Genomic DNA, 21304 nt, shown 5'->3' with positions numbered 1-21304 from the left:
GACAGAATTTTGTCAGACTAATAGTGTATGGACCCTGGTTTACATGAATAGTTCTTTTACGTCAAGAACAAAAGAAAATTGCTGTCACATAGACTGTCGTTATTTACGTTAACGTGCTCGTACATTAACAGCATTAACCTGTCATTTTGTGATTAATATTTTATTAAATGAAAGAAATAGTGGATAACTTTATGCGGGGAAATAAATTTCTTTTTTGTCATTACATCTTACTTGAATATCAGGTTTATAGTTAAAGTCTTCATCGTGCACCTGTACACGAATGAATACCTGTAGATTGAATTACAGGTATAGCAACACAGGTGTTATGTCAGGAGGTCAGATTTGTAAGACCATTTAAGTGAATAAATATTTCAGACATTTGTAATGTGAGCTGTGCAGCATGTTGAATTCTATGCCTGGCTGCTTAATAAGGAATAACATAATGATTTTTGGGCAAACAGTTGTTAAAAAATCCATTTATGACATAACGTGTAGAGCAGGAAAGTAAATGTTTAAAATTCGTGGGATCGTTGCATTGGTTGAATCAGAACTTTTAAGAAACAGTTTTGTTTTAAGTAACTGAACTTCATTTGTTATTATTAGGATTAATATTAGTTGTTAAAATTACAGTATGATGAGACAATAGATGTATATTTTCTGATGACATTTTCCTAATTTCCATCCTAGCTTTAGAGCTTATGTTTGTGAATTTTTCTGAAATAAAATGTTCTATTTTCTGATGACATTTTCCTAATTTCCGTTCTAGCTTTAGAGCTTATGTTTGTGAATTTTTCTGAAATAAAATGTTCTGTACATTTATTTGTCAGTGAGATACTGGTATATCTATATAAAAGTTTATTTTATCCTTGAAATGATGTAAAAGACATTGTGATTGAGGAAGACGTGATTGTCGAGCCTGGTTCTGGACAGAACACAGGTGCGCTGACATAGCCACAAGGCTTGTCAGAGAACACCCAGCAATGTGTCACCTGTGTCGTTAGCTTGTCTCGTCCTTTCTCGTGCTCTGTCTACCTGTACACTAAGACTGCCTACCTGTGTGCGACGATGCAAGCCCTCCAGATCAACGTTGATATATCCTTGTTTAATAATGGGCATTTATTCTACTTACAAACAGTTAAGAACCACCCAAGTCCTTTATAATTAGTTATATGGGGCCGGTGGTGTAGTCTAGTGGTTAAAACCTTCGCTCGTCACGCCAAAAGGCCCAGGTTCGATTCCCCGCATGGGTACAATGTGTGAAGCCCATTTCTTGTGTCCCCCGCTAAAATAGGCGTAAAACTATAACTCACTCACTCATAATTAGTTATTAATATGTCCGATTAAGTGTAGAAATATGTAAGAATTTGGTAGTCTTCAAATGTTTTTGAATCATCGAAAAATATATTTTCTATTTCAAATCAGGCTGTCCTGTTTTAACAGTGAGATACCGATCTTGGATACCATCGTCCTTGTGGATTTTGCCTCAAGTTGAGCTTTCCTTAAGTCTTGTTTATTACTTGGATGTTAAGTAGATGTAAGATATCAGATGGTATCTACTGGTGACTATTCATTGTATGTCCCTTGAGGGCATGGAGTCCTGAAGGTCCTTAATCCTTAGTTTAGTAAGTAGGGTAGCTAAGTAGTTAAAACGTTTGCTCGTCTCACCGAATTCCTGGGTTTGTTTTCTCACGTGATTATGATATTGAAACTTTTATCAATAAACGTCACAGTTTTTTATTACCTATCTAGACTGTTGTTTGCTGTGAAAGAGATATTGCAGGGAAATATGGACATTCATGTAAATGTTTGATGTTGGGGCGCTTAAAAGATTACATTTAGATTGACCTAGAAGTTCCCCAGGGGGGTTATTTGAGCAGGTTCTTAAACGGCAAATATGGAATGCCAAATATGAAGTCAAACTCTCCTTCGCTTTGATAAATACTGAGACATCAAGAGGCTAATATAGATATCAGATATTGTAGGCTGGAGAATATGTATACTGCTCAGAAGATGTTAAGATTACGTGCTTCTTTCATTTTAATGTCACTTGCTGTGACAGATTGTCTATAGTAACATCATGGGTGCAGAGATGACAACTTCTACGATTTTGTCGTAGTCGCTGTGAATATTAACATCAAACTATGCCAATATGATTGCACTAGAAATTCTACGAAATTTGGAGAAAATTCATTAAAATTATGTATATGTATATGTATATATTTTCGTTGATTAAATACATTTTCGGACTTCACTTACCGTCCATTCATCAAATTATACACATTTGAACTGGAATCACTGCAAGTAACAATTTGGAAATCTGCTGTTGCAGGTATGTGAAATTGAAACTTCACTCTTGATTAGTGTCATATTATCTTTCTCAGAATCCACCATGATTTTAAGTATTTATTGACTACTAATTTTATGGTGAAACTACTATTTTTGGTCCTTGAAACTACTGTTTGCAACACTTTGGGGTTGGCATCTCTGAGGGTGTCAAATATGAACATATGTTTTTGTAGAAATGCCTAAATGTTTAAAACTAAAATAACCATTAGAAACTAATTAAATACACACTAATCCATAGAGCATTGCAATGAAATCTTATTTTAATGCTCTATGTATTAGTGTGTGTTTCATGAATAACTACCTGTTTCTAATAGTTATTTTAGTTTTAGGGGCGTTGGGGTAGTCTGGTGGTTAAGGCGTTCGCTCATCACTCTGAAGATCCGGGTTCGATTCCCCACTAAGTGTGAAGCCCATTTCTGGTGTCCGCCACCGTGATATTGCTGGAATATTGCCCAAAGTGGCGTAAAACCAAACTCACTCACTGTTTTAGTTTTAAACGTTTAAGCATTACTGCAAAGACGTGTGTTCATATTTGACACCTTTGATAGTAACATGAAGCAGTGAGCAGTGTATATTGTTGTTGACTTGAGTATCTACCTCGGGACCGTCTCCGTGGTGTAGTGGTTAGAGCGTCCACCCGGAGAGCGGAAGGTCGCAGGTTCGATCCCCGATCGCGTCATATCAAAAGACGTTAACATATGGTACTTGTTGGTCCCTGCCTGGCGCTCGGCATTAATGGGTACAAGGACTGGTCTAGCACTATAAAACCAGCTTCAGTCTGGGCTAGTACAAGCAGCCGCACATACACGTACACACGTATGCACGTCGTCATATGAGCGAAATATTCTCAAGTACGACGTTAAACCCAATTTCACCTCACCTCTTATTCCACTCTTTATTAAGTAAATCTTTCCTTGGCTGTGGTGATTATAATGCTCCACTTTGGATGGGCAATTTTTCATCTTTCCATGACATCCAAAGAAATTCACATAATGTGTCATTTGAATAGAATATATACGATATGTACATTAAAATAGAACATCTAATTATGAACCAGTACCACATGTAGTCTTGCATCTCCACGGAGATATAAACCAGTGAATATCTGTGATATATCCCGGGTCTTTTGCCGCTATTATTAACCTTGGATTCAAGAAAATGAATGACTTCTTTGGAAGTTGCATATTATGATGAATTTCAGAAATAGCCATGCTGTCTTCAATACAGATAAAATTTCATGAATGAGTATTTTTCTTGTCTCTTCAACACCTGTTACCAGACACATGTTTGTCCAACTACCAGGGTGTGCTTTGAAGGAAGAACAAAGCAAACAGTATAGATTTGTTGGGTATCTTTGGATATTACTTTTTATGGTTTTGCTGTAATGTTTAAAATTTAAAAAGCTAGGACTTTATTGTCTAGATTTTGTATTAGGCTTTAAACGCTCTTGAAGAGTTTTGTTTTGTTATTAAGTTTATGAATATTTCATAATAATTGGTGACCCGTGAAGGCCTGGGTTAGAATGAACCTTCAGTAACCCATGCTTGTCGTAAAAGGTGACTAGCGGTATCGGGTGGTCAGGCTCACTGGCTTGGTTGACACATGTCCTCAGTTCCCAAATGCATAGATTGATGCTCATGCTGTTGATCACTGTATTGTCTAGTCCAGACTCGATTATTTACAGACTGCCGCCATATAGGTGGAATATTGCTGATTGCGGCGTAAAACTCAACTCACTCACTCATAATGGTTGATTGTGCATCAGTTACATCTTTAGCACTAGTTTACTTGCTGAAGGATCTAGATTATTCAGTTTCCACAAGCAACCTCTATTGGTAGCCCAGTAATAGGAGGTTTCTACATACGTACACTATGTATATGTCCATCATTATCGGTCATTGTGACTTTTAAGCCCAAATATTCACCCAGAATATAATACAGTAGTTTGATGTGTAGTCGTCTTGTACAGCAGTCATGCAGGTTTGGAAAGTCTTTGAATTTGTCAGTCCAGACTTGGAAGGTCCTAAAATTAATATCAGTATCAGTTTACATTCCTTGAACATGTTGAAAATGGCTTACATGTGATGAAGTTCCTTGAACATGTTGAAAATGGCTTACATGTGATGTAATTCCTTGAACATGTTGAAAATGGCTTACATTTGATGTAATTGGACATGTTGAAAATGGCTTTCATTTTATAAATTCCTTGAAAAGTTCATAAAAATCTGATATAAAATAAAATTATGCCTTTACTCAGATTTAAGATGGCATGCATCGTATATGTTGAGTATAGTATATGTTGAGTATAGTATATGTTGAGTATAGTATAAGTGTTTAGAGGTAAACATTTAGACAATGAAAAAGTAAGAATATTCCAGTAGATATGTTCAAAAGCACCCATGGTCTTTGAAATGTTTGAGATGTCCTTGTTAAAGCCCTAAAAGGCTGTAATACGTTTGGTGGCGAACATTACAGTGGTAAAGGCCTTGGAATATACTTCTCAGAAGAAGAAAAGAACTTTCAGTTGATTCACAATGCAATAGTTCATCTGTTATGTCAGTAATTTGGTAGAATTGGATATCCTTTAACTTTTTTGAATAGTATATTTGGTTGATTCAGTTCTGTACAAAATCATACTTGCAATATTTTCCAAGTTTCCCTTCAAATAACATTTTAAGAAAATATCAGATAGTTGGTACAGTCTTAATTCAGGGAGTGTAAACTTTGTTCAAAATTGGAATTTTTACAGTTTGTTTTTCTTAAAATTCAAAGGCATTTTAACAATGCATTCCGTGTCTACATGTACAGATAAAGAGGAAAGCCATTTCCTTCATTTTTGTGATTTTGGAAGAGAAATATAAGTTCCTGCTTAAAAAACCATGTAATCTTAGTTTTATCTTTATCAGAATAATTTAAGAATTATATAATTCCAGTTTGGTAATTTTTTCTGATGTTTGCTGCAGAATTGGTGCCAGATATCAGCCTAGGAGCAGGTTTTTAAAAATCCAGGTTGAATTAAAGTTTTATATTGCACATGTATCTGTTGGTTCGTCAAATGTTGCAGTGAAACTAATTTGACACAGATGACACAGAACATCGCACCTGGTTGGACTGAAACCCTGGAATAAAATCAAGGATTACTCTGAAATTAGCACTTGAACAACTTATCTACGTCAGATCCTAAAAAGGCAATAAAACTACGATAGTTGACAGATTTTGTGATTAAAAATGTAAAGTATGTCTATATTGTAAGATAGCCTCTGAGTGATGGGGTGTGCGGGGATATTGACACTGTCTACCAGGCACAGGCCGCTTCACGCGATGCCCTACTTTTGCAGGTGTGCATATTTATACTGGGGAAGGGGGGTGATGAGTGAAAGGGGGAGTGATGAGTGGCGAGGGGGTCCACACGGGTAGGGGGAGGAACCAGGGATAACAGGATGTAAAACTATCTTAAGAGTGATTCATTGGGTGAATAACATATTTATGCAAAATCGGCAGAAATTGGAATGATTGAGTGCTTGTTGAGGTCTAGTTATCCGTGGCTTTGTGAAAGCTGTATGCAATTTAGGGAAACATAGTTGTCTTTGTTGTTCTATTTTTGAAAAGAGGAAAGAAATAGTTTATTTTTTAAATTAATTTTTTGGTTTGTGGAATTTGTAATGCGAAAAGGGTGTTAATTTGTGTGCTGTTAAGTTGGTGTAAATTTCATACATCATGTAGATGATGTAAATTACATTTATTGCGTAGGTAGTGGATTTGATAAAAATACAAACACGTGTAAATCAGATATATTGCATAAGAGGTGTAAATTTGATGCAGCGTATCAAAGAACTCCCTTTCCTCTCAAATTAATAACTTTTTAAGCCTTACTACCAAAGAAAAATTTCACCTCCTGTTTAGAAATAATGAACCAAATAGTATAGAAATAATTCGCTTCCACATGTACAACTTTAAACAAATATAGAAGATCTCCCGAATGTCCTAGGCCATTATTATATGTTTTGTTACCCTGATTCATTATATATCTTGTTTATGTAGTTAATAGAATATTGTCACTGATTCTGCGTGGAACGTTTGTGCAATAAATATCTTATCTATCTTTTTACCAAAGTATAAATGTAGTATATTGCTCAGATGGTGTAAATGTAACATATATCAATCTAAATAAATGTAGACTCTTTCATCCAGACAGCAACAGTGAGTGAGTTCAGTTTTACGTCGCTTTTAGCAATATTCCAGCAATATCATGGCGGGGACACCAGAAATGGGCTTCACACATTTTACCCATGTGGGGAATCGAAGCCGGATGTTCAGCAAAACGAGCGAACGCTTCAACCACTAGGCTACCCCGCCACCCCTTGTTGCTAAGTGGGGAATCGAACCCGGGTCTTCAGTGTAGCAAGCAAACACTTCAACCACTAGGCTTCCCCCACCATTTGTAACATTTTTGGTATGAATGATGCGATGGCTGAATTATTTGTTCGTCTCATGGCTGTCTGACTTTCCAGATTTGATTCAACATGAGGATCTGTTTTGAGGTATGCTAAGTAGATTGAGGAATGCCATTAATGGCTGCTGTTTTTTCCAAATTGCTCTCTGGAACTTGTCTGCGGGGTATATTAAGGTAAACACAACTTAGGTTTGGTTGGAAGAGGTCATGGTTTGAAATACCCGACAAAACAAGTTAGTAAAAGTCATGATTGTATGAACCGGAGCTATTTCGTCAAACTGAAAGAGGTTGGTGTTTTCATGGGTCCCCAATATTGACAATATCAACACATGGTTGAGGCATGATTTGAAGATAAGTGCAAGTTTTTGTGTTGAATCACTATTAAGATAAGTGCATGTTTTTGTGTTGAATCACTATTAAGATAAGTGCAAGTTTTTGTCACTATTAAGATAAGTGCATGTTTTTGTGTTGAATCACTATTAAGATAAGTACAGGTTTTTGTTTTGAATCACTATTAAGATAAGTGCAGATTTTTGTGTTGAATTACTGTTAAGATAAGTGCACGTTTTTGTGTTGAATGACTTAAGATAAGTATAGTTTTTTGTGTTGAATGACTATTAAGATAAGTGCAAGTTTTTGTGTTGAATCACTATTAAGATAAGTGCAGATTTTTGTGTTGAATCACTATTAAGATAGTGCAAGTTTTTGTGTTGAATCACTATTAAGATAAGTGCAAGTTTTTGTGTTGAATCACTGTTAAGATAAGTACAGGTTTTTGTGTTGAATCACTATTAAGATAGTGCAAGTTTTTGTGTTGAATCACTATTAAGATAAGTGGGTGGTACACTTTCACTTTCAGCCAACATCATACATACCAACATATGATGCAGTTTGTCCTCTTCGTGACTTGGATGTAGGGAACATTATCTGCCTTTTATACTTTTTGATTATTTTAAGTGGTCATTTTGTATTCACAAAGTTCACAATGTAGCTTTATGTTGATGGTTCCATTCTATGACCTTTAGTGACAAAGCTAGAAATATATCTGCTTTTCTGATTTTACATCACATAGTTACTGTATTTGCTGTAATAAGTGCCCAGATTTTAAGAATTTTTCAACTTGGATGAATATTTAAACCTAGACTTGCAGAAACCAACGACGAAATTTACATTAAGTCCAATTCAAGTGTAGAATGATTTGCAAGTCTAGAAATTAAGCAATGTTTGGGGCTCAATTTTGATTGTATGTGTAATTTTGTATTTATAGATTTTAAAATAAAATAACTTTATATCTGGGACTTAATATTAGTCTAATTAAAATCATACACAAGTTAAATTAGTTCTGAGATTGATCGACCAGTACTGGACAAACTTGATGCTTGAGGGTTCCTTATATATTGAAGGCTCTTTTATAAATATTACTTGTCAGAAGAGGCGAGTGACGAGATCGGGTGGTCAGGCTCTGATATGGTTGATACTTATCATGCGTAGACAATGCTCATGCTGTTGATCACTGGATTGTCTGGTCCAGACTTGATTATTTGCGGACAGCTGACATATAGCTGGAAAATTGCTGAGTGTGGCTTAAAACTCAACTAACTCAATAAAGATTATCTTCATTTACATTTGTATATGTATTTATTTAATGTTGCCTCTGTATGCTAACTACTTGTAGATGTGACTTGTCTGAAGTATGAATGTTAATGGTACAAGGAATCCAGTATGTTTCAAGTAAAATAAGAAGGAAGGGAATTTGTATTTTTTCGTGTTGGGATAATAAAATCAGGCATGTTTTAGTCAGTCATCCAGGACAGGATGAAAATGTAATGATTTATTATTGCATGTATGGAATATGGGGTTGACCTACATTTCTTCACGCTTGGTTGGTCCTTGTCAAAAACATCCTTGGTCCTTCTTGAGTAACCCTCTTTTGACCCTTGACCCTTGACCCTCTCTGAAACAGCCTTCTGAGGTGGAGACTCTCCCATTGTGAGGTAGAAATGTGCTCTCTGGTCATAACAATGGCTGCCTTGGTCTGCTTTGGAACTCTCCCATTTTAAGGTAGAAATGTACTTGTGGGTCACAACAAAAGCTGCCCGGGTCTTCTGTGGAACTCTTCCATTGTGAGGTAGAAATATACTCACGGGTGAAAACAACGGCTGCCTGGTCCACGGTGAAGTTCACCTACTTTCTCTATTTAGATCAGCTCTGTACGTGCAGTAATGTGACAAATAGGAATGGAAGGAAATTTATGTCAGAGTACAATGTATCTCAATAGGTATTTCAGATAAACAACTCCCTCCTGGGTATTCCAGTTGTTTTTCTTGATTTCATGGGAAATCCTTTTGGGGTGCTTTTGTCAGTGTCGAAAGAATTAGTCTCACTGGGTTGTTTGGTCCAGACTGGAGTATTTACAGAGCACTGCCATATAGCTGGAATACTGCTGAGTGGGCCGTTAAACAACAAACTAACTAACTTTAGAAGCTGGAAGACTGACTGACTGACTTGAAACATCTATTGACAACTATTTTGTAGTTGTAACTACGGCTGGGTATTGCAGAGAATATTTCATATTGCAATATATTGCAAGAAGTTCTTTTTTAACCAATAAGTACTTATAATGGAGTTAATGCTTGATTTATAAAGCAAAAAAACACAAAATCACCATGCTTGATTAAGCTTAATAAAAACTTTTAATCATGACAAAATAAAAATGTAAATAATATTTGGCACAAATAAAAAAAGGAAAGGAATAATTTATAAAACGGAAATATCCGAAGATTTCCGAGTGTTACAAAGTCTTTTCGAATGCATGTCAAAATGCCGGTTTTCAATCAGCGTATCGCAGTACGTATCGTTTTCATGTCTGAACCGGTATATACCGGTAAACCGGTTATATTGCGCTGTTGTAACCAAGTTGAATTCCTACTTCTTGTTTCGTCATCAGTTGAACGATGTAAGGATTCAAAGTACACCTGAAAGGTCATGATCAATAACTAGTTGTCCATAACATTTTCATCTTTATGAAAAGAATTATTCTGTAATTTGATTATAATTCCTAACAAATAATGTCATACTTAGCTCTTGCAACAAGACCGCCGCCATATAGCTGGAATATTGCTAAGTGCGGCATAAAACTAAACTCACTCACTCTTGCAACAAAGCTGATGAATAAGAATGTGGTTTATTTGAACAAAATCTTGAACTAAGTCTCAAGCTGTCAGAACTCAAGTGCTCTCTTTTGCTTGTGGATTTTTGGGATAATTTTGTTAAAATATGTGCCTGGTAAAGTCAGTTCAAGTCTGAAATCGAAGTCAAGGAAAACTGTTCAAGTCAAATGAAAGTTCATACGATAACAATAAACCCTATAGCAACTGATGCACAGTTGCAAGTTCGTTCTGTGGACTCAACCCTTTCATCACATTTATGGGACATTGCTTATAATATCTACCACTGGTTTGTCTAACTTGCTTAAGGGTAGCCCAGTGGTTAAAGCGTTTGCTCATCACGCCGAAGGCCCAGGTTCGATTCCAAACATGGGTACAATGTGTGAAGCCCATTTCTGGGGTCCCCCCTGCTGAGATATGGCTGGAATATTACTAAAACCGTGTAAAACCCAACTCACTCACTAACCCTTTCTAACTTGATTAGTAACAGAATGTCAAGTTATGATTGAATGTATAATCAAGCAGCCAGTATACTTTCAGATTAACAAATCCTGATTTGGGTAGTTGTTGGTTTGCTTGTTCGAAGGAAAAACAACGTCAAGAGTTAGAACTGCTAATTAATTTGCCCACGTTTCCATGCACAGCTTATTGGCCATGTGATATGGGATTCATAATTGGAAGTAACACCCTGCTGACTTATAATTGGCTATAATACGATAGGTGGAGTAAATTTGATATCTCACCTAGATAATTTATACCCAAGGAAAATCACACTGTAATGTAAGTACAAGAATTATCACCTGGCAATATGTGTTTAATAATGCAATGATGTTTTATTGCATGATCCAGTATTCATAAATCGTGAAATTGGTTTTGTATATTTTTTTATCTTTAAAAATGGGCAGCAGATGTTATTCTCTTTTCTGATTTGGATATTAGGAAGTAGAAACGTTATAGAAACAATCATAAATAGAATATTAAAAAACAAACTCGGTTCCTCTCACTCTATATCTGCAACTTCGGTTCCTCTCACTCTATATCTGCAACTTTTTTAGCTTTAAACCTAGCTCCTCATATTGGTAAGAGCGATGTAAAATACTCACTTATGATCTATCTATCTATCTATCTATCTATCTATCTATCTATCTATCTATCTATCTATCTATCTATCTATCTATCTATCTATCTATCTCTATCTATCTATCTATCTATCTATCTATCTATCTATCTATCTATCTATCTATCTATCTATGTTTGCAACATTTTTAGCTTTGAACCGAGGCCTCTGCATCCAACCCTGCTGAAATGAAGTCAACACCTGGCTGCCAACTTCACATATTACTTCATTGTCAGTGCAATTTGGGCAGTACTTCTCCACATCCAATAAGCACCATTACATCACAGAAATACATTGTCTGTCAACAGAATATGCAGCAACACTCATCTTTTGAAAACTCATTTTGTAATCTTGGTCATGTAAATAAGACTGGTGTTTGAATTGTGTAGGAATCTGTTGAGAAATCTCGACTTAATCAGACTGAAATATCTTAAAACGATCATATTCTTCCTGAAATCGTCACTATTGTTTACAAATCTACTTGTTGTATTTGCTTTGTCCTTCCGAGGGGAAGAAAACAAATAATTTCCAGACGGAAATACTAAAAGTGGGAATACTACACAAAGTTGTCTGCCGATTTGGTTTCACTGTCAAAGTCTTAGATCAAAGACGTTTATTGGCTGAATTGACAAGTTAAAGCTAATCGTGAAATCCGCCTGCAAGCGTGAGCGTCGCGAAGCATTGAGATGATCAATTCTGGAAGCTCCCAATTAACAGTGCTGTTAGAAGCAGTTTATGGTAGTGAAAGCACGGGCGATGGACAAATTGATTTTCGGCCCGAAAATGAGATCTGGTAATTTGAAAATTATTTTGTTTCGTCGTATTGAATGGCGATAATTGAAACTGCGATTATTGAGAGGTTTTGAGTTCAAACGTGTAAATAGCATAATCAAAATTCTACACCAAGTCTTATTTTTGTTATGACCGTTCGCCTTTTACCATTTTATCACTTGTGATCTTGCGGACGTTTATTGCCGATTTGTGACTTCATGCAGAAGCAATTGCAAAATCATTCATTAATTTTATCAGTTAATAATAAATGAACCATGATTGCATCCCTCCAGTCTCCCGAAGATTGGATTAGTCAAGATAAGTTGATACTGCTCTACATTACCAATCAGGAAGGTATTGAGTTTTGAAAAAAACAACTTTAAATGCGTCTTGGGAGAGAAAGTATAATTTGATTTGGGTAATGACTTGTTTTAGTGTATGCCAAGCATATTATGGGTGTATGTTCGATATGTCTGGAGGAAAAGTTAAGAAACCTCCGTTGATAGTTGTCTCCCTTGGTAGGGTGTGGCAGACGGTCGGGATTGTTGGTTTCTGTTCAGTACGGGTGGTGAGTTATTACTGTAGGAGGTGTTCCCACTCGTCTCACCATAGACCAGGTTTGAAGCCATATGGATACTGATTGTGAACGATACTTGGTTTTCTCTTTGTGTAATTACTCACTAAGCCCAAATTGTTGATTGATTGCTGATATTTTGACAAAGACGGTTGAATACCGTTTACTGATGAAATATAATTTTGATTTTTTTTTCATTTAAAAAAACTCAGTTGGATTCATTGGAATGTTTTGTCTCCGAATTTACTTTTTAGATACAAGGCTCTGTATTTTTCTGTATTTGTTGATTTTTTCATTGAGTTTTTCATTTTACAGATGTTTTCCCCACCGGTTCCCGGTCAACCAATGAAAAATGGCCCAAATCCACCTCCGGAATCTACTATGTACCCAGGGTACAAAGGAGGTAAGTCTGTTGCGATTGTGATTTAATCTGACATAGAGCGCTGTGTTCCAGCACACAGCAGGTTTTTTGTTGATCCTTGTTACGTGTTTGCCGATTTTCCCGGCTGAAATCTCTTATTTTTCGGAGTAAAACATTTCTGTGGAAGAAACAACACAAAACTACCACTCACATTGTTGAAACGGATATTAGAAAATCTTGGATTTAGACTTGCTGTCTTGTTGGCGGTAAATCTAAACGTTGAGATTTGATGTGATGTCTCGCAGGGACACTGGTTGCTCAAAGTTTGTTGCATTGAATTCTGCTGTCCAGAGTTATGTCCCTTGGGCACGTCTGCATCCTATGGCTGCTTGTTTCAGTTCCTGTACCTTATGTCTGTGTTTTGAGGTTTGTCAGAACTTTATCAGTGTTGTGGGTTTTACCAAAGTTTAAAGTGTCTGAAACAGCGTCGCTTTCCTCCCACATCAAGCTGACACGATGTGATTTGGCTGGAATACTATTCAAGTTGGTTTTGAACTTCACTGCCTCACTCACTCTCTGACCCGTAAAGGTCCGGGTTAGAATGAACCTTCAGTAACCAATGCTAGTTGTAAAAGGCGACTAACGGGATCGGGTGGTCAGGCTCCGCTGGCTTGGTTGGCACATGTCATCGGTTCCCAATTGCGCAGATCGATGCTCATGCTGTTGATCACTGTATTGTCTGGTCCAGACTTGATTATTTACAGACCGCTGCCATATAGCTAGAATATTGCTGAGTGCGGGGTAAAACTAAACTCACTCACTCACTCACTCTGTCTCACTGGCTGTATTGGTAGAACTGACATCAGGTGTGACCTTTTCGTCTCGCTGGTAATATATCTATCCTCAAGATAAGGAGTGACCTCCAGTTGTCTCTCTGGTAGATCTAGATTTGAGGTCGGTTTATATCTCATTGTCTTACCGGTAGGAGATCAGGTGTTTCTCTCATTGTCTCTCTGGTAGGAGATACAGACTTGAGATCATGTTTTCTCTCATTGTCTCTCTGGTAGGAGATACAGACTTGAGATCAGGTGCTGTGTCATTCCCTCAATAGTATTACATCTAGACTTGAAATCAGGCAGTTTCTCTCAAAGTCTCTCTGGTAGGAGATCAAGACTTAACATCAGGTCTTCTATCATTGTCTCTCGGGTAGGAAATTTCAACTTGAGATCAGGCTTCTGTCATTGTCTCACTGATATTACATCTAGACCATAGACCAGGTGCTCCTGTCATTGTCTCTCTGATATTACATCTGGACTTGAGATCGATGTTTTTTCCCATTGTCTTACTCTGGTGTGTATAGATTCGACATCAGGTGTGATACCAAACAGACTCGTTCAGGAATACAAAAAAAAAAGTACTTAGGTGAAAAAAGACTTTAGCTTGTAATCCAACCAAGTCATCATTCCCATTCAACTGTTTTTTATCAAGTCTGTATGAAACAACTCCCTTCCACATTCAAAGTTAATCAGGCGTCACATTGTAGTCATTGTGTAAATTACAAATTAAAACAGATCAGATGTGTGTCTATATCAAATTATACTCCATTCAATCTGTCACCCTCTTTAAACAAGCATTAATTTTTGTTTTGGAGAATCCAGTCCAATGTATCTATTCCATTGTATCTATAGCCATTCACACACAAGACCTGAAAGTTTTGTTGTCAGTTAGTCTTTTCTGTCATCTTGAAACCATTCACATCGGGAGATACGAAATGTTATCACCTACCAGGTCCTTTCATAACTTCAAGAGCCTGTGACTAACTATTTGGTTTGGTTATTTTATAATGCCGTACCCAGCAATATTCCAGCTGTATGTTGGCATCTGTTAATAATTGTGTCTGGACCAGACTGACTATCTATTAAAAAACTTATCATTCACTATAGGTGCTGATAGTTTTTCCAAGTTTTCACTTAACTTGTCTCCATTGGTTCCTGTCTTTTGGGTATTTTTGACAGGGAGTATACATTTGTATAAAACACTTATCAAAGTGTTGTTACAGACTCTGTATCTGTTAGCGTGCTTCTGTGTAAAATGTCTTAAACGTTCATCACCCATGAAGATCCGGGTTAAAATTGATCTTCAGCAACCTGTGTTTGTCGTAAGAGACCACTAACGGGGTGGTCAAACTTGGTGGACACATGTCATTGTATCCCAGATGCTTAGATCAATGCTCATGCTGTTCATCACTGGATTGTCTGGTCCAGACTCGAATATTTAGAGACCACCACCATATAGCTAGACTATTGCTGAGTGCGGCTTAAAAGTACACTCACTCACTCTATATTTTCATGCATATTTAAATGCATGCAGCACACATTTGGGTAATGATGATATTGTCAGTTTATTTTATGAAAATATGCATGCATGCATGGAGCTCTGACCCTCCTGTTAGCAACATGATAAAACGCAATTAGGATGTACAAAATGTTATCAACCAAGAATGTGAAAGATATTCATCCAAGAAACTGTCTGGCCAATGATTCTTACCCATCAACCTGGAGCCGTTATTGGGAATCACTGAGCCGCTGTCCGGAAGGTATTCTATATTATCCCGTGAACATTGTTTATTGGCTGTTGTAGACTGGAACACACTCCTGTTCAACCACCTTTTATGGGGTGTTTCTCAGGTGCTGCCGATGTCGTTGCCATGGATACAAAGAAATTGATGATTTACCTGAAATCTGTGTAAATACATAAATCTCACTGTATTTGTTTAAGGTCTGAGTTATTTGCTGGGCCGAGGTAGAGAATTGAGCGTGACTTACTCTCAATTGCTTCTTTTGGATTAGCTGATAAAGATCCTGTCTTGCGTTTCTCGATTTTATTGCACCCTTTTCAAGTTCATATATGCAAATAAATATATGTTTAACGATATCAGGTGATTAGCCTGAGATTTCCGTTCGATTAAGACCAGTTAAAAATATTTCTTCTGAACTGCTTGATGTTGTTGATGGCAAGGATGTGAAACATATTTATTGAGGTTGGTAATGATTTTCCTGATCTGTGTGTGCCAGTGTTCAATCTATAGAATACGGCAGGTATGGTTCCTCCTCGGCCACACATGATGCAGAGGATACCACTCAAAACAAGTTAAGGACTATCTGGAACTGAAGCTAAAAGAGGCCAAATTAAAAAAAATATTGTGGTTCCAATTACAGCTCTTTAAAATTTAGGGTAGGTAGGTAGGAATATATTTGTTTACATTTTTAGAAGTAAAGTACAAACTAATAGCACATTTATCAATGTGTAATTGTTTATTTAATCAAGCTTGTTGCCATCATGTCAACTTTCTCTATCAGAATGACCGATGTTCGTCGGTGCTGAGAAAAAACAATGGTATCTGAACGCTTATTTTATTTATACCGCTTGAAAAAAAAGGGTCGGCACCAGAATTCAAGGGTCGGTCGGGTAATTGGAACCCCAATATCATTTTTTTAGGCCAGATTTGTATCTGTAGGTCACTGTTACTTGTTTCAGATGTGAGGTCAAATAGAGAGTATTGTGTAGATCGATGCTCATGCTGTTGATCACCGGATTGTCTGGTCCAGACTCGATTATTTACAGACCACCGCTATATAGTTGGAATATTGCTGAGTGAGGCATAAAACCGAAGTCACTCACTCCCTCTCTCACTCAAACAGATAGTAGGGTTGTCTAGTGGTTCAGATCATCATGACGAAGGCCTGGGTTTGATTCCCCACATGGATACTTTCTCTCAATCTGAATTTTAAACTCGGAGGCTGACAATTCCTATTTTACATTGCACATGCTCACATCTCACAACTAAGAAACGGGCTTCACACATTGTTACTATGCGGGGAATCGAACCCATGTCTTCTGTGTGACGATTGAGCACTTTAACCATAAGGCTACCCCACCGCCCCTGTACACGAGTGAGTGAGTGAGTGTGGTTTTACTCTGCTATTATCAATAATCTATCACAGTGGAGGACAAAAGAAATGGGCTTCATACATTGTTACTATGTTGGGAATCGAACACAGGTCTTTAGTTTGACGAGCGAACCTTTTTACCACTTGGCTACCTCACCGCCTCTCATACATACGGGGCGGTGGGGTAGCCTAGTGGTTAAAGCGTTGGCTCGTCACGCCGAAGATCCGGGTTCGATTCCATGGGCACAATGTGTTAAGCCCATTTCTGGTGTCCCCCGCCATGATATTGCTAGAATATTGCTAAAACTCAGTCAGTCAGTCTCATACATACAAAGCACAACGCATGCATGTTGTTTATATAAGTGCAATAATTGTGAATGCCACTTAAAACTCATTTTCACCAGTGTGCAAATAGTTTCCAAACTTTGCTTGCCAGTCGGGCTAGCTATGCGGGAATGTTACTAGCCCACAAAATAATTCACTAGCCCGAAATTTGAATGTAGACACAGGTTTCATCGTTAAGCTGCTAATATGATGAACATTTTTATCAGGCCATAATCTTGCATGATTTAAAAGTGTATTATAAATTAATAAGTTGGAGAAAGTGATATATTTACAAAATGACCCCATGAAAAGTCACGAGTCAGTTGGGCCAGTGACTGTGGACTCGATTATTTACAGACCGCCGCCATATAGGTGGAATATTGCTGAGTGCGGCGTAAAACTAAACTCACTCACTCACTGTTCTCTAAATGACATGTAGACAATATCCACAATGAAAAATAATAACATTCAGAATTAATCAATTGATAACGCTCTTAATGCTTCCTATTTGATTGGTTAATGTCATTTTGTGAATTCTTTTAGAAATGGTGAACATTCTTAATGAATATTTAATGTCGGCATCAATTGTGATGGTATAATCAATATTAGTCATCTGACACTGTGATCTGTGATGGAGGGATGGTTGTTGATGAAGCTGCACTGGCTTGTTAAAGAAGCGGGAATTATCAGGTCAAACAATATTAATATTTAATGATCAATTTTGTCATTAATTGTTCCTGCAGGGGGTGTTTGTGGAAAGGGTGACAATGACCGAAATTGATAGTTCTTTTTAAATAATTAAAGAAAAATATGTCTGTTCTGTACTTTAGATATACAAGTTTACAATGCTACTGTGGTATTTGTCCCTTTTAAGGCTTCAGGCATTTGACAGTTGCAGGTAGGAGAATATTATTCAGGCTAAGCGAGCTTGTTCTTTTCTTTCTTAAAATTTTAATTATAAAATTTAGGTTAAATTCTGAATAGTCCTGCAGTGGTGTTTGATGTGTAATTATATTTTTCTTGGCTGTTAAATAGTAAATTGATTTGTATGGAAGTAAAGTAGGGACTCAACTTTAACGTTAAATGTACCCCATCATGATATTACTGGAATATTGCTAAAAGCAGTATAGAGCCTTATTCACTAAAGTTTATTGTAAATGCTTGTATCATTTTAACAAAAAAGTATGACATTGATGTTTTTTGCAATCAAATATCATTAAGTGTGCCTTTGTTTAGTGCATTTTAAGCTAAATATTGTATTTAGAACTGCAAGTCAAAATTCAACATTGATCCACATATGTGTTTGGAAATTACTGTTTATTGCTCTCAGCTGTTTTTTGTGAAGTCAAATGTGTCATTGTTCATCTGTTAATATATAATGTGGTTTTAACACATGTTGAATCTGAGCAGTTTGTATGGTATACCACCTGTGATGAAAGAAAGCATTGTATTCTGGTACATATCCCACGACCAGGAGATATTCTCTCGTCTGATTGGTTGATTCCAGTCTGAGGCCAGACCTGATTGGCTGGTTCCAGTGACTGGAAGCTGTCACCTGTTACATATGGGCTGTTATCACATCAGGAACACAGGTGGCACTGTGTGTGAGGCACCTGCTTTTGTACATCATGTTGTCTGGGAGATCAGTGTAACAGGAACTGATTACTGGCAAGTGAAATTAAACAATGTTGAAAAGATTAGACTGGGGAAACATTTTTGGTTTTTATCATTGTTTGTGTTATTGTTTTAGTGTTATGGTAGCTCTATTCCATACATTTTCCAAGAGGCAGTTGACACAGATTTTAACCCTTCTTCGAGTGGCATTTTAGAAGTTGGGAAGTACAATATAGAACAAACTTTATGGATAACAACTTCTTTTTATTCGTGAGTGCGACATTTCGATACAGATTCTTGTACCGTAGTGAAGCATAATGGAACATGAAGAAGGGGGAAGTATATATATACTGGATGTAACAATCTGTATCGAAACGTCGCACTCATGAATAAAAAGAAGTTGTTATCCATAAAGTTTGTTCTAGATTTTAACCCCTTTGTTATTTTGATGCTGCATTTTGGTGCAAGCTCAATCTTGGTCTTCATTACAGATGCTATTGTGTCTATGAGGCAACTGATTTCTTATTTAGTCATGGTCGTAAATGAGAGATGCTGATCACAAAGAACCAATTTGATACTAATAGCTTGGTAGGACATCTTGTTCGGTAAGTTTGTTGAAAAGTTTTTATGATATGTATTCCACCTTTGAAAGTTACTTTGTGAAATGTTGAGAAATTTCTTCAAAACTCAAAATATGTCCTGATGAACTAGGATTATATATTTTAGACGGATCCCAGAATAACCCAAGGCGGTGATTTGCCTGTGGTATTTACCTCCATCTTGTCATCATACATATAAAAATAGTCCCGTTGGGTTGTTGTTGGCTGGTCCAACTTGTTTCTTGTAAACTGACTAGGGAGGCTGGTTGCCTTGGAGGAATATAGAGGAGTATTCAACTGCTGGCTGGGGCGTTATGGGATTTATACACTGGGGCGTTACAGGATTTATACACTGGGCAAAGGGAGGTAGTCTAGTCCATTAGGAGTTCAGAGGAGTTTTCTGTTTGAGAAATGATGGCCGACTCTTTTGGGTGTGGTCTGGTGAGTGTTTACTTGTTTTAGACTACATGCCCTAAGGATGGATTCCCAAGTTCCACATGCTCATTTGTCATGATGTGTGGGGTGACTTCAATGAGATTTGAAATTTTTCATCATCGTATCCTGGCGCAAGTTCTCATTCTATCCTATTCCTAATCTGGCTTTGATTCATACGGTGGTATTCGGCAATATTTGTCAACCATTTTCCTTTCTGGGTTTGGTTTTTGAAATTGCTGACTGCAGTGTGTAAGAGTCTCCTTTTGGGGCAATGGGGTAGCCTAGTGGTTAAAGTGTTTGCTCATCATGCTGAAGACATGGGTTCAATTCCCCACATGGGTACAATGTGTGAAGCCCATTTCTGGTGTCCCTGCAATTATATTTGCTGGAAATATTACTAAAAGTGGTGTAAAACCCAACTCACTCACTCACTCTTTTGGTAGGTTTTTGCTCATGCTGTCAACCATTTGTTTGCCTGGACAGATTCGGTTTTCGGTGTGGTGATATTTCCTGACAGCAGTTGTGTGAAATTTGCTGTCCCACAAATGGATTTGTCTGGGCCTGATAAGGGTTATTGAGTTAGCAATCAGTTACGTGCAGAGAGATTGTTATGTTGCCATAATTGTGATCTTTTCAACTCAACTGTTGTTTTCCCAGTCGACATGTCAGATTGTGGTGGTGTATAAACTGATGATGTCATTCCTCGTGTCACTCAACCTACTCCTGTGTGACATGGTTGCTCCACTTAAACTGTTTGTTTTACTTGTGTGGTCGCTTCCAACCACCAACATTCCTGTAATATTCCATACATGGTCAGTATTCACTGTTATACCATGGGTGGGCCAAAGTCATAAAGTACAGTCAATTTGATTGGTTAATTACTGCTAGCTGCTACTGTTGCCACCAATGAGGATCAATAACATGTGTAGCCACCTAATTCTCTTCCCATTTGTCCTGCAGTTTTTGTAGCCAGGTGTTTTTGAATGGTGTAGAGGCACTCTCTGCATCTGCACTATCTCATCCAAAGCACATGCCTGATATGTTACACACGCTGTCATTGGCCGATTGCCAGGGCGATACTGGGATTTAGCTCCTATATTCTGTGGCAGCTTGCAGTGTGGTGAATTTGGAGGAAATGGGAATGTTATCTGGGGAATTATTCCACATCTAGATATTTATTGCCGCTCGGTGGTGTTTCGTTTAAGTATCATTTGTGCTAAAGTACACGGCTGCGTGGCTGGATGTTCATTTTTGGCCAAGATTTAGATCACAATTTCGTTGAACTTAAATATCAGATACTTATTTGTTGCTGCTTTTTCGAGAATTAAGGTGTTTTCCTGCCTCCTGTTGGGATTCCGAGGTGGCCGCCATCAGCTTGTGCTTGTTTTCATATCTATCTTGTTCAAGTTAGTTAAAGGGGCAGTAGGGTAGCCTAGTGGTTAAAGCGTTGGCTCATCTCGCCAAAGACTGTTTTCCTGCACACATACATTAGGTACTTAGTAGCAGTGTATGAAATAAGCCAAAAATCCAGCCTGACATCAGGGCTGGTTACTTCAAAATGTTACCAGCCAAAAAATGGATTTAACCAGACCA

General features: G+C 37.4%; 1 protein-coding gene across 1 annotated transcript in view; it reads left to right on the top strand.

Moving 5' to 3' along the window:
- Window positions 1-21304, top strand: part of LOC124288301 (transcription factor 4-like) — a 155287-nt gene that overhangs the window by 24414 nt on the left and 109569 nt on the right. Inside the window, 1 exon segment of the mRNA XM_046724818.1 lies at window positions 12744-12831. Coding sequence (XP_046580774.1) covers window positions 12744-12831 — 88 coding nt within the window.

This window comes from Haliotis rubra, unplaced genomic scaffold (assembly GCF_003918875.1).
Source record: "Haliotis rubra isolate DU_JTF1 unplaced genomic scaffold, ASM391887v1 Scf414, whole genome shotgun sequence".
Lineage (NCBI taxonomy): Eukaryota > Metazoa > Mollusca > Gastropoda > Lepetellida > Haliotidae > Haliotis > Haliotis rubra.
This window is presented reverse-complemented; position numbering and strand designations above follow the sequence as displayed.